Source organism: Anomalospiza imberbis, chromosome 27 (assembly GCF_031753505.1).
Source record: "Anomalospiza imberbis isolate Cuckoo-Finch-1a 21T00152 chromosome 27, ASM3175350v1, whole genome shotgun sequence".
Classification (NCBI taxonomy): Eukaryota; Metazoa; Chordata; class Aves; order Passeriformes; family Viduidae; genus Anomalospiza; species Anomalospiza imberbis.
The window spans coordinates 396,645-408,791 of NC_089707.1; the positions used below are offsets into that span (position 1 = coordinate 396,645).

Sequence of the window (12,147 nt, forward strand, 5' to 3'; positions counted from 1 at the left end):
TGTCCTGTGGGAGGAGCTGTGATGCCCCATGTGTGAAGAGAGGAGGAGATAGATACACTAAATTCTTAAACTATCACACTACTCCGAAGCCTCCAGCCCTGGAGCAAACATAAAGAGAGAAGATGGAGCAGTGCAGGGAGGAAGCTGAATGCTTCTTCAAGACTTAGCAAGTTGATCGCAAGAAAACAAATTCAGCAGCTGATCTGTCTCAATGACTCATCACTGTTATGCTCAGCTAAAGGCAGCACTCAGTAATTTTCAAATCCAACAGCTCTCCCGTATCCTTGATGTATCTTTCATAAGAACCAGATTTGCCTCCTAACAAGCTTATCTCAATCTTCAGGGACACAACAAAGCCCTGAGAATCAAATCCAGCAGGCATTAACATACACTGGCTCCACTGAGCATTATGCAGCCTCTGGGAAGCATTCTGCTTCTCGGAGGAGAGGTGATGTGATTTTACAACAGGGATCTTCTCTAGCCTCCTAAAACCTCACAAAAAAAGAAGAATAGATAAGGCCAAGGCCAAAGCACCTCCCCAGTGTTGCCATCTTGGACTTGCCATTGTCCTGGCAGTACCAAGTAAGCTGGCCTGCCCCTAGATCTAGTGTAGGGGTGTCCCAAATTGTCCCATGTTCCAGGGCCAAACACAGTCTTACTGAGCAGGACACAAACCTGGCAGCTGCAAGTCTTTACTGGCATGGCTCAGTGTGGCTGTGTGTCCTGTGCAGGCAACATCTTCCCCTTGGCAATGGCACCCACATGGGTCTCCCTCATCACACATCCACCTGTAAGGTGCAGCCAGCCAGGTTTACCTCCTGGTGGTTAAAGAAGTACAAAAGAGACCAGACGATCAAACCTTTAAAAGTAATTTATAAAGAACATTTACATTCAGTAGTACAAAATGATGTATCATTTCAATATCCCTCCTGAGCACAGCACCTACAGAGAGGTGAGACCATACGCTCAGATCACAGCATACAGAACATGTGCTTCCAACTACCAGTTATCACAGAATTACACAATACTATGTGTTGGAAGGGACCCACAAGGATCATCAAGTCCAACTCCTAAGTGTTGAAAAACATCTGTCTGGATTTCCCAGCTCTTCCAATGTAATTTGTGTGAGTACTCCTCCAGCCTGGGCTTTGGAGCTCCCTCCTTAGGGGCAATAAGTAGGGACTGAGATCCATACCATTACAAAACTGGTCACTGGCACAAAGAGTACTTCCTTTGAGAAGAGTATGTTTTATCTTCTACCTTTTCAAAAGCTTTCATTTCACTATGCTCAGTTTTAATTTTGTAAGTGTATATAGGGCACCTGTTTTCTCAGAAGAGGTAATATTTGTCACTTGTCGGCCATAATAATTACTGGCAATAGGCCAGGGCCTCCAGAGGCTGATCCAGGCTAAACATATTCCTATCAAATATTAGGTGGGTAAAACTTGACACTGCCAGAGTTTATCCACCTTCTTATTTTAAAGTATTTTTCAAGATTAACACAATTGACAACAATTATGGTACAGTCTTAATACAAGTCAAACCACTTTGATCCCTTGCTATCTGTTTTGAGGCTACAACCTATAGTAAGCTTTTACTGAAGGAAAACAAAAAACTTCCTTCAAATATCCACTGACTATAAACACTTCGGTTTATGAGAAGCAGGAATTCAGCTACAATACTGCAATTGCACTCCAGTTAATCTACACAGTGAGCAAAACTGTTTCTACAGATGGTGGCCTGGGGTCGCTGGAGGCCAGGCCAGCAGCACAGGACAACAGCTATCTTTCCTTGGCATGGCCATTGGCACGGTGGGCTCTGTTGTCCAGGGGCTCAGATCCATTCCTCTGGATGTAACCATTGCTTGTGACGTTGCTGAAACATTTGATCCCATTTTTCTCCTTTTCTCCAATTTTATCTCTTTCTTCATCCTTGTCACTTTCTTCTGTGTCACTTCTCATGTCCTTTTCCATCTACAAAGGCAGGTGAGTGAGAAGCCAGATAAACACAGCAGTTGCACAAGCAGCAGTGATGGCTGAGCCACAGGCTGACCATGCACCTGCTGCGTCAGCCACTCAGCACAGTCCTGCTCTGTCCCTTCAGCTTTTACATTACCCTTGGGAACAGATTCTCCCTGCCTCTTTGCTTTCAGTCTCACTGGAATCTCATCTGTGATCCTGATACACATTCCTGATACACATAATTCCTGAAATTAGGAATTACAGGCTATGAAGCATAACAAAACCACAAATGCCCAGGACAGAGGACAACTGTGTAAGCCTGAGGAGATCCACAGTGCTGTGGTCATCAGCATGAGGGAGAAGGATGGGGGAGGCAGTTAATCAAGCTCTTTCACACCTTCCAAAAGGACAAGGAGCTAACTTCTGCCTACATGGCCTGGGTGGCTGCAGGCTGACAACACTGCTTGGGACAGGCTGGAAACACATGCTTCCCAAAGCCACCCCACTCTGACTAAATTCAGTTTTATGGTCAGGCGTTTCCTCTTGCTGTTTATTGACTGAGAGACCTGTAATCCACTTCTGTAAGTATTTAATAACTGCCTTAAAAGGAAGGCAAAAAAGAAATAATGGGATAAAACAACAGCTTAGAAAAAAGCAGCTCAGCACTTCCAGGCTACTCAGGCTGTCTCTACTCTGCCATATAAGATGCCAATACTGGGGACAAATTCAGTGTCACACTCCTTGTTGGACAGAGGAAAAGCTGCAAACCCCTTCTGTGACCTCAGCTTTAGAAACTGCTCTAAAGCTGAGCAGATTTTTCAGGGGAAAATCAGGTGCTGCCCAGAAATTTAGTCTCCATTTATGGCTGTCCATTCTTCTTGAGATCTCCCAGATCATATTGAGAACTCTATCTCTATCTTTCCAGAGATCACTACAATCAGATGCAGACAGGATTTGTAAAAATCTAAATTTGCACTGAATTCAATCTGCCTCCAAGTACAATATGGGTGGGAGATGGTATCTGCTGTGGACAACCTGCACCTTGGATCACTCTGGAACTGACAGCTCAGGAAATATACAGGAGTCTGGACCTGTAGCATAAGGACAAATCGTAGTCAATATTTCTAAATATATCCATTGATAGCCAGAGAATGTGGCTGAGGCCTTAAATCTGGCAAGATTCCCAAAGGAACTATAAAGCTGCTCCCTCCGTGAGGGAATGAAACTTGTACTTCAGGATCTAGGCTGAGTTCTAATTACTTGGGATTAGGAAACATCATGTGAGAAGGTGGTAAAGATTATCCTGTAGCCAGAGAGGAAAACTGTGGAGACCAGAAAGGCCTGCAAGAAGCACATGACCTGATTGCAGCAAAAGTTTCGTGGCTCTCAAAGAGAGAATGTCCTGTATTCTTTCTGATATTGCTTTGGGCTACTAAATACTGTCATTGAAACAGATCTGTCTAGGACAATTCTTTTTTGCTTTTTACTGCTCAGTATAGAAAGTTTTCAAATATATTTTTATAACAAATCTGGCATATCCATTTTAGATAAAATAGGAAAAATTCTGGATATGCTTTGGATTTTCTTCCCTGATGGTTCTTTACGTTCTAATAAGACTATTTATTACCTCATCATTTTACACTATAGTAACTGCAGTGGTAATTCAGCCCTCACCAAAACTAGGAAAACAGTAAAAGGCTGTCTTCAGTTGTGTCTTCATTTCCAGCCTCGTTTCCTGATCTGCAAGTAATTTGCTCTGTGCTACCTTAAGGGAAGGCAGATAAAGAAAATGGGAACAATCAGGATAAAGAGAAGCCTTTTATGCTTGCTCTCAGTTCCTGTAAGACAGAATTCCTCAGCTGGATACTAATAAAACAAATCATCCTGGGCTCTGAGGTCAGTTCCCACAAAGCACTGACTGGTCACCTTTGGACTGCATCCTTGGCATGTGGCCAGTCATGGCTTTGATTTTGGGAAGAATTTCATGCTGAGCAGCACTTTGGTCTCACAGCAAATCCTACAGGCCAGAAAGAGTGGGATGTGGTATGCATTCAATTTCAGTTTATACAGCTGGAGCTCAGATACTCATCTCTGGTTGCTCTATGCCTGTTGAGCAGCACTGCCAGGTGAAGTATGGAATGGATCATAATTTGGGCATGCCTGTCGCCCTCCACTGCTGGAAGAAGAGCCCAGGCAGCTGGTTTAGTCAGAAATACCTACTGTGTGAAATCTACAGCACCATAACACAATTGTAATAAAAAATCCTCTACAGTAAGGGAAACATTTCTGCACTGACCTCACCAATCATGACAGTTTCCTCTTCCTTGATTTCTTAGTCTTGTTACAAGTCCAAATCACACTGCACAAAGTGTTGGGATTTTTACTCAGCTGTCACTGGCTTTGTTCACAGACCTCTCTCCAGGAGTCCAATCCATATTTTTGTTGAATATAAGCATCAGAAGTGGACCCAATATTGTAGTGATTAATAAAAATTTTTTTGGTCAACTTTCCCTAATATAACTGTATTTCCTTCCACCTCACTGTTGGAAATATACATGTATAATTTCAATAGAACAATAAGGAACCCATGCCAGATGGACCCCTGTATTCTCAAGCAGTCTAGGTGGACCCTCCCTCCCCATGTGATGTAAAGTATAGCACAGACTGATGCATACCGTGCCCTGGAGGATGAACTTGTAGACCATGTGAATAATTAGGCAGGACCAGAAGACATGGAGCAGCTGCAGAATTATCAGGAGGACATTCACAAAGTAATATCCAAAGAAGGGTTGGAATATCTCCATGGAGTAATAGTAGGTGTTATAAAGCACTCTGAAAAAGAGAGGGGATTGCAGTGGAGAGAAAGCATATTGTTAACAGGGCTACAATTAAGCCCCAGAAATTTGTAGTCACAGAGGACGTTTCAGATCAGCAGCTTCCATCTTTACCTATCCCAGCTATCAGTTCCCCACCCAAAGTACACGGGATGGAGCCACTGGCCCAGGGCTCCAGGACTGCTCTATGAACCCAAAGAGCAGCCTTGTTTACCCCAAGGCAGGTGCAACAGCCATGTGGCACCCATGTGCAAAGGGGAGGAACACATGCTCCAGGACAAAAAACAAAGGCTGCAGCACCCAGATGATTTGTCCTGTCTCTCAGAAGGCAGCTTTTCCGTGTCCCCTCACTGCAGCAGACTCACGTGTAGGGGTAAATGACCAGGCGGCTGATCAGGAAAACAGCTGAGAAGATCATAAAGAGGCTGTCACAAGTTTTTTTCCACTTCATGTAATTGAATATCTTAGTTGGCTGGAAGGAGAAAGAACAATTAAACAGCAGCCAAGACAGCATCTGCACACACTCCAGGGGGTTAATGAGACAGGTATGACACAGCCTGCATCTCACAGCTCTGCCCAGCTCTCAGCTGGGCACCTTTTGCGGGGTCAGCAGAGCAGCAGAAGGATCTGTGGAATACCCCAGAGTTTGGCCTACATTAGATAGAAGGACATTCTGTGACTGAAGAGCACAATTGCTGATTAGGCTCTGCCTGGCTCACCTCTAGGAAGCAATCAGAAGCATCATGAATCACCATCACCAGTGTCCCAATGCGGATGTAGTTGGCACAGTATGAAAAACTGATCAGGAAGATGGTTGCAGCATGATGGACTATCTGTTCCTTGAAATCCTGATGAGAAGGGGAACAGCAGAGAATAAAATAAATAATGCACCTCCTGCCCCAGTCCAAGTGTGGCTCCTGCAGGTAGCAATGATATCTCTCTACCCAGTGATTAGGAAACCTCCCACTACAAAGACTTACCCATGTAATAATTTTATCAAATGCATTCTAGAAATGTAGGCAACCAAGAGACCCAGGAATGAAGAGCTTGTGGTGTAAACTGAGGTTCTCACAGCAAAGAACATTCTTTCCCCCCACCAGCCATGGCCTGATGCTGCACCCTGTCTGTTGGGGCACTGGCACCAGGAACACAAGCAGCTTTACTGGCAGAGAACCACCTCTTTTCCTGTCTCTATGATCAGTGCAGCCTAGAAGAGTTACAGAAGAGCAATTTTTATATTTGGATTTTAAGTCTGGATTGAGAACTCTGCAGTACTTTGCAGCTTTCTCTATCAGGGTTGGTGTTCTCCACTTCCCAGAGTAGAGAAAGCCAATGAGTGGGAACCAAAATTCCTGTGAATGAGCAAGGAGAGAGTGCCACAAAACCCTGACTAGACTGTACATGTGCTCTTAGAGATCACTCTCCTAAGTGTTCAGCTTGTGTCCTGTTTGTACTTGATTCTCCCCTGAGACTGCCACTCACCTTCCTCTTCACATCAAAAGGCAAGGTGAAGACCAGTGACCAGTAGAAGGAGAGTTCCAGCATGTAGTACCAGAACAGGGAGGGTTGGAGAGGCTGTGAGAGAGGGAGAGACAGGGAAACACCCATCAGATACATTAATGCAAGGGCTGCAAGTGAAAACTCCTTCCAAGGCAAAAGACAACTATAGTGGGTTGATGCTGACTGGATGCCAGGCAGCCACCAAAGCTACTCTGTCACTCCCCTGCACAGAGGAGAGAAAATATAACAAAGGGTTCAAGAGTTGAGATAAGGACCAGGACAGATTGCTCATCAAATATAGTCATGGGCAAAACAGACTCTAATTACAGATATTAATTAATTGCTAACAAAATCAGAGCACGATCATGAGAAGTGAAATAAACCCTTAGAAACACCCTTCCCCCTGCCCCTCCCTCCTTCCCAGCTCTACCTCATACCCCAGTGATGCAAGGAGATGGGAATGGGGGTTATGGTCAGTTCAGCACTCATGGCTTCTCCTGCTGCTCAGGGAGAGGAATGGTTCCCCTGCTGCACTGCGGAGTCCCTCCCATGGGAAACAGTTTTTCATTAACTTCTCCAGTGTGAGTCTATCCCACAGGAAACAGCTCTCTGTGAACTGGCACAACATAAGTTCATCCCATGGAAAACAGTCCTTCCCAAACTGCTGCAGCGTGGGTCACTCTTCCATGGGGTGCACTCCTTCAAGGACAGGCTGCTCCAGCATGGGAGCAGGGCTCCTCTCTCCATGGGTCTCCCACGAGGCCACAGTCTCCTCTCAGGCATCCCCCTACTCTGGTGTGGGCTTCTCCTCCATGGGCTGCAGGGGCACAGCTGCTTCACCTTGCACAGCCTGCACAGGAACCTCAGCTCCCGCACCTGGAGCACCTCCTGCCCCTCCTTCTCCACTGCCCTTGGTGTCTGCAGAGCTGTTCCTCTCCCGTGTTCTCAGCCTGCTCTTCTCTGGCTGCAAATACAACTGTGCAATAATTTTTTTTTCTTTCTTTTTAAATCTGTTATCACAGAGGTGTTACCACTATTTCTAATTGGCCCAACCTTGGCCAGTGACATATGTTCAACTTGGAGCCACCAGGGACTGGCTCTGCTGGACATGGAGGAGGATTCTGGCAACTTCTTACAGAAGCCACCTCTGTAGCCCCCTGCTACCAAAAACAGGCAGTGAAAACCCAATACTACAACCAAATCAACAAAGCTAGCTCCTGCAGCTACAGGGGGAAATAGTTCAACTGAACAACACACTCACTTACTAAATGTCATCTGTGCCAAGATTAAATAAAAGAGCAGGGGAAATTCAACTTTACCACACCATGTCAAACATTTAGGGAACCACCATGAAGATCGTGAACATTTTTAGGATTTCTTCGGCATTATTCAGATTCCTGAGCAGACAGTACAGAGTTTTAAAAACTACATAAACTAATTCATTATGGTGGAAAAGGAGCAGCTGAATAAGTCATTCTCTTTTTAGGCCTGAAGATGCATCAGATACTCTGCACTCTGTCACAAATTTTCCAGTTTAATCAAACTAATGGGGGGAAAAATCCAACCCCAGCAGGAAATGTAATTCACATTCTTTTGGGTAAATTATCTGGGCTTTTACAGCTGGGAAATGGAAAGCTTAGACCCACTCAGCAAGATCTTGTTACTTAACAAGCAATTTTTGCTGTTGTTGCATTATATGATCTCCTTAAACCTGAATCTATTTGATAAACAATTACTATAACTAAAGGGGCTTTGCAACCATTTTCAAAGGAACATTAAGTATTTTCCTCCATAATACCAACTGGTTATTTATGGCCTTCATAAATTTTAGTTTGTTTTCCTTTGTAGCACCAGCAACTGGCCACAAGAGGAAGAACAGCTGGATGCCCTGGGGCTTCCAGGGAGGATATGAACATCTCCCTAGCATATATGTGCTGGTCACACTCCAGGTTATCCTAGCAGGAGGTCTGGATCAGAAGCTATTTTTTCCCCCCCAAAGATCAGACTGTTTGAAAGAACTGGTGTTTCTTTTGTCATTGTCGGTAGCACAGGACATGTCTGTTTAGTAGAAATTGTAATTAATACATTTGTTGTTCCTACTAATACACAGGTTTGTCCTTGTCTTGCTCTTTGCCAGTGAAACATGACCAGCCCTGGTTTCGGTCTTTTCTGGTTGTTACAAATGTTGGAAAATTGGTGTGTGTTGGATTTACATGGAAAGATTTTGGTAGCGGGTTGGGGGCAGGGGTGGCTGCTGTAAGATGCCAGAAGCTGCCCCCTGTCCAACAGAGCCAGCTCCAGACACCTCCAAGATGGATCTGCTGCTGGCTTCATGAATGATAGTGGCACTGGCTTGAGGACAATGTATTTAAGAATGGAAAAAATTGCCAGGAAAGAGTGGTGTGGAGAGAGGTGTGAGACTATGAGACTCTGTAGACCCTCAGGTCAGTGCAGCAGGAGGAGGAGCTCCTGGTGCTGGAGCAGAGATTTCCAGCAGGTCATGGTGATACAGGCTGTGCCCCTACAGCCCACAGAGGTCCACGGGGAGCAGAAATCCACCTGCAGTCCATGGAGGACCCCTGACTAGAGCAGGGGGATGTGGCCTAATGAAGTTCTGAGCCTGTGGAGACTGTGCTGGGGCAGGCTCCTGGCAGCACCTGTGGACCTATGGTGGACCCATGATGGAGCAGTCCATTTCTAACAGACTGCATCCTGTGAAAAGGATCCACAGTGGAGAGGTTCATGGAGAGCTGTCTCCCACTGGAGAACCCTGCTACCAGAGCAGGAGGAAAGAGCAGCAGAGACAAAGTGCAATGGACTGACCACAACCCCCATTCCACATCTCACTGCACCACTGCAGGGGAGGAGGTGGAGAATGTGGGGGTGAGGTTAAGCCCAGGAAGAAGGGAAGGGTGCAGGAAGGTGTTTTTAAGATTTGGGTTTATTTCTTATTAAACTACTCTTATTTGATTAAAAGTAAATTAAAATAATTTTCCCCAAGTCAAGCCTCTTTTACCTGTGATGGTAACCAGGGATGCTCTCTCCCTGTCCTTATCTCAACCCATGAGCCTTTTGCTATATTTTCTCCCCCCTTTCCATTTGAGGACTGTCAAACAAAATCCCTGGAACATAAGTCTTCATTTTCTCTTGGTAGTGACAAAGTGCTCTGCCAATTCATCTTCTCTTGCATTAGATGATACCAGGTACAAAGATGTTCTCTCCAGATGAGGGTCTGACTTTGAATTCTTAGGTCTTCTGCATCTGAATTTAATTCAGTGTCCTCTTTTTGTCACTATTATAATCTGATTTTCAAAAAATACAGAAACACAATAGAAGAATTATAACAGCAATTTTCTTTCTTGTATGACTCACCTGTTGTGGATATCCTGTCCAGCACTCTCTGTGGTCCCAAAGCCAAGGCTTCTGCAACAAAAATGCAACATGTATGTGAGAATATCAGAGAAGTTCTTTTCTCATCAGTTGTCTAATTCCTTTAGTTTGTTACTACTGTAGACTTTGTTGCATTTTATTACAGGCAGAGCTGGTCTCACTGTCTGGAATTTAATTGCCAAGACATTTCCACTACAAGGACTTGCATCTGCTTGTGACATTTCCAAATTGTGGCTATTTGCCTGCATCCTCACACACTATTTAGCTGTTCCAAATAAAATAGCTCAGCGAAGACCTCTCCCAACTTTTTGCCATCTTCTACAAGCTTGAGGTGGTGGTGATGTTTTGATTTTGTTATTTTAAAATAATCTTACAAGTATTTAAATAGAAATATCTGTGATTTAGACAATAACACTTAAATGTGGATAGGAGGCTGAAAACTGGTGTTTCAGGTAGGTGGTTTTTCCTTTAACAGTGAAGGTTATGCTGCAGTTTGTTAAGTAATGAACCTCTGAAAATATCCTACTCTGTTCAATAGAAAATTGTTCGTTTAGAACTTGGCAGTTTTGAAACCTTCATAGAAACATGGCAACTAAAGTCCCCAAGAGTCCTCCCTGCATGGAGCATGCTCTGTCTGGAGCTGTGCCCAGAACTGGGTCAGAGCTCACAGAACACAGCAATGCCTTGCACCTAATTTTCTTTAAGTTCTACAGGGCTCCAGGTATCAGAGCTGAGGCAAGAAGGCAGCATTTCTTCTTCCCACTGAGCACCGCTGGCGTGTGGGTGATACAGAGGAAAAGCAGGAGGCAGTAGTTTTAGGTGCAGTGGTAATTTGGAACAGAGTCCCTGCTGACTGGGAGTGAGGCTGGGAATAGAATTTACAGCAAATACTTGTGCAGAATCAGGAGAGATGTGTGATATAGAACCAGAAAGCACAAAGCAAAAACTGTGAAACAACTATGGCATACTGTTTACCTAAGCTAGAAAGGAACTCCAGATCCCTGAATTTCATCATTCCTCCATTCTCAGCAAATATAGCTGATTTATGGCAGCCCACTGGAAGATAACTTTCCTTTGTTATAGGCTGTTTCACTGACTTATGGGCAGAGGTTTTTGCTATCAGTCCAAAACTACTAATGCAGAATTTAAACATTTGCTTTTTTCCTAAAGAAAGAAGGGAGTTTCACAAAAACAAATCCATGTTTAAAAGCTACTCAGGTTACAAAGTAAACATGTGAAAGTCAGGAAATCTCACAGGTATATATGCTTGTCATGTTGGTTCTTTGTCCTTCTTTTTAAAGTAGTATTTTAGTACAATTTAGGTAACAGAATAACATATTTGCTACAGGATCTAGAGGCGCGGTCTAGATGGATGTAGGATGTAGGATGGATGTCTCCCTTTTTTGTGAAAATTTTAAGATGTCTGTTGAATAAAGACATGGGTCACAAAAAGTGAAAATGGTATTTCATCCATATAATGGACAGACAGCATGGTGAAGAACATGATTTTATCCATTGTTGCCATGGGGCTCTTGTACAATGCTAAGCAGGTCATCCAGACCAAATTTCAATAGCTGGTCTCAAAGAACAGTCTTCTGTTTTGATGTACAGATCCACAGAACACTGCAGCTCAGGTTCAGACAGCTTCACTCCTCAGCTACCTCATCCTCTAATCCTCATACTTTTGAGTACCTTAAAATCTGACTTGAAAAAACGTCCTTCACGTGTTACAGTGAGAGGTTACAAGGAGAGTTTGTGCCTGCTGCCTTGGGATGTGCACATTTTACATCACTTAACTCATCAAACCCTATCAGAAGACTTTTGCAAAGCTCACCTGGGGAACCAGACACAGCCAAAGAGTCAGGGGAACCTTGAAAACAGAGGCAGCAGATGGCCAGTGCCCTAGTCCCAGCTCAGTGACTACAGCTCAGGGACAAGAGCACACCCATGGCTCCTGTTACCACTTCTGCCTGGTGAGGCAGTACAAATTGTATCAAGAGAACTCATTATCAAATTGGAGAAAAGGCTGAGGCATGAGCCTGAACCAATCACACCCTGGGTAAGGAAAAGAAAATTAGCAGATAAAATTATTAAATTGCAGTCCATGCTCCAAAGGAAGCCCAATTTATTAACCTTAAAGAGGTATTGGATACAATACATATAAACAGGCAGTGCAGCTTCCAGCTTAGGTAAGTGTTCTATCTCCTACCCTGCAGAAATTTACTTTTATACAATCCCAGCTGCCTTCTGCTTTCCCAGAAGAATAGGAAACATCTTGGTTCTGGAGTCCATAAAATAAGCATGGTCCAGTATGTCTGTGCTCTCCTAAGTGTGCTATGCAGGGGATACACACCAACCTGTATGGAAAAATTCTAGAAGAAGATCTGAAAAGGCATGTTTGAAAACAAACTCTGCCATTCTTGCAGGCTTTGTCTGGGTAGAACAGCAGGTGACTGTGTGTG

At 44.1% G+C, this 12,147-nt stretch overlaps 1 protein-coding gene across 10 annotated transcripts in view; it reads right to left on the reverse strand.

Moving 5' to 3' along the window:
* Positions 1–853: 853 nt before the first annotated feature.
* CERS4 (ceramide synthase 4) overlaps positions 854–12,147 on the reverse strand; it is a 44,212-nt gene continuing 32,918 nt past the window's right edge. For all 10 annotated transcript variants that reach the window (XM_068174246.1, XM_068174239.1, XM_068174248.1 and 7 more), the window contains exons 6-11: positions 9,668–9,718; positions 6,278–6,370; positions 5,515–5,643; positions 5,161–5,267; positions 4,637–4,793; positions 854–1,973 (exon numbers count right to left, since the gene is read on the reverse strand). In XM_068174246.1, coding sequence (XP_068030347.1) covers positions 1,782–1,973; positions 4,637–4,793; positions 5,161–5,267; positions 5,515–5,643; positions 6,278–6,370; positions 9,668–9,718 — 729 coding nt within the window. In that variant the 3' untranslated portion in view covers positions 854–1,781. The remainder of the gene's footprint in view (positions 1,974–4,636; positions 4,794–5,160; positions 5,268–5,514; positions 5,644–6,277; positions 6,371–9,667; positions 9,719–12,147) is intronic.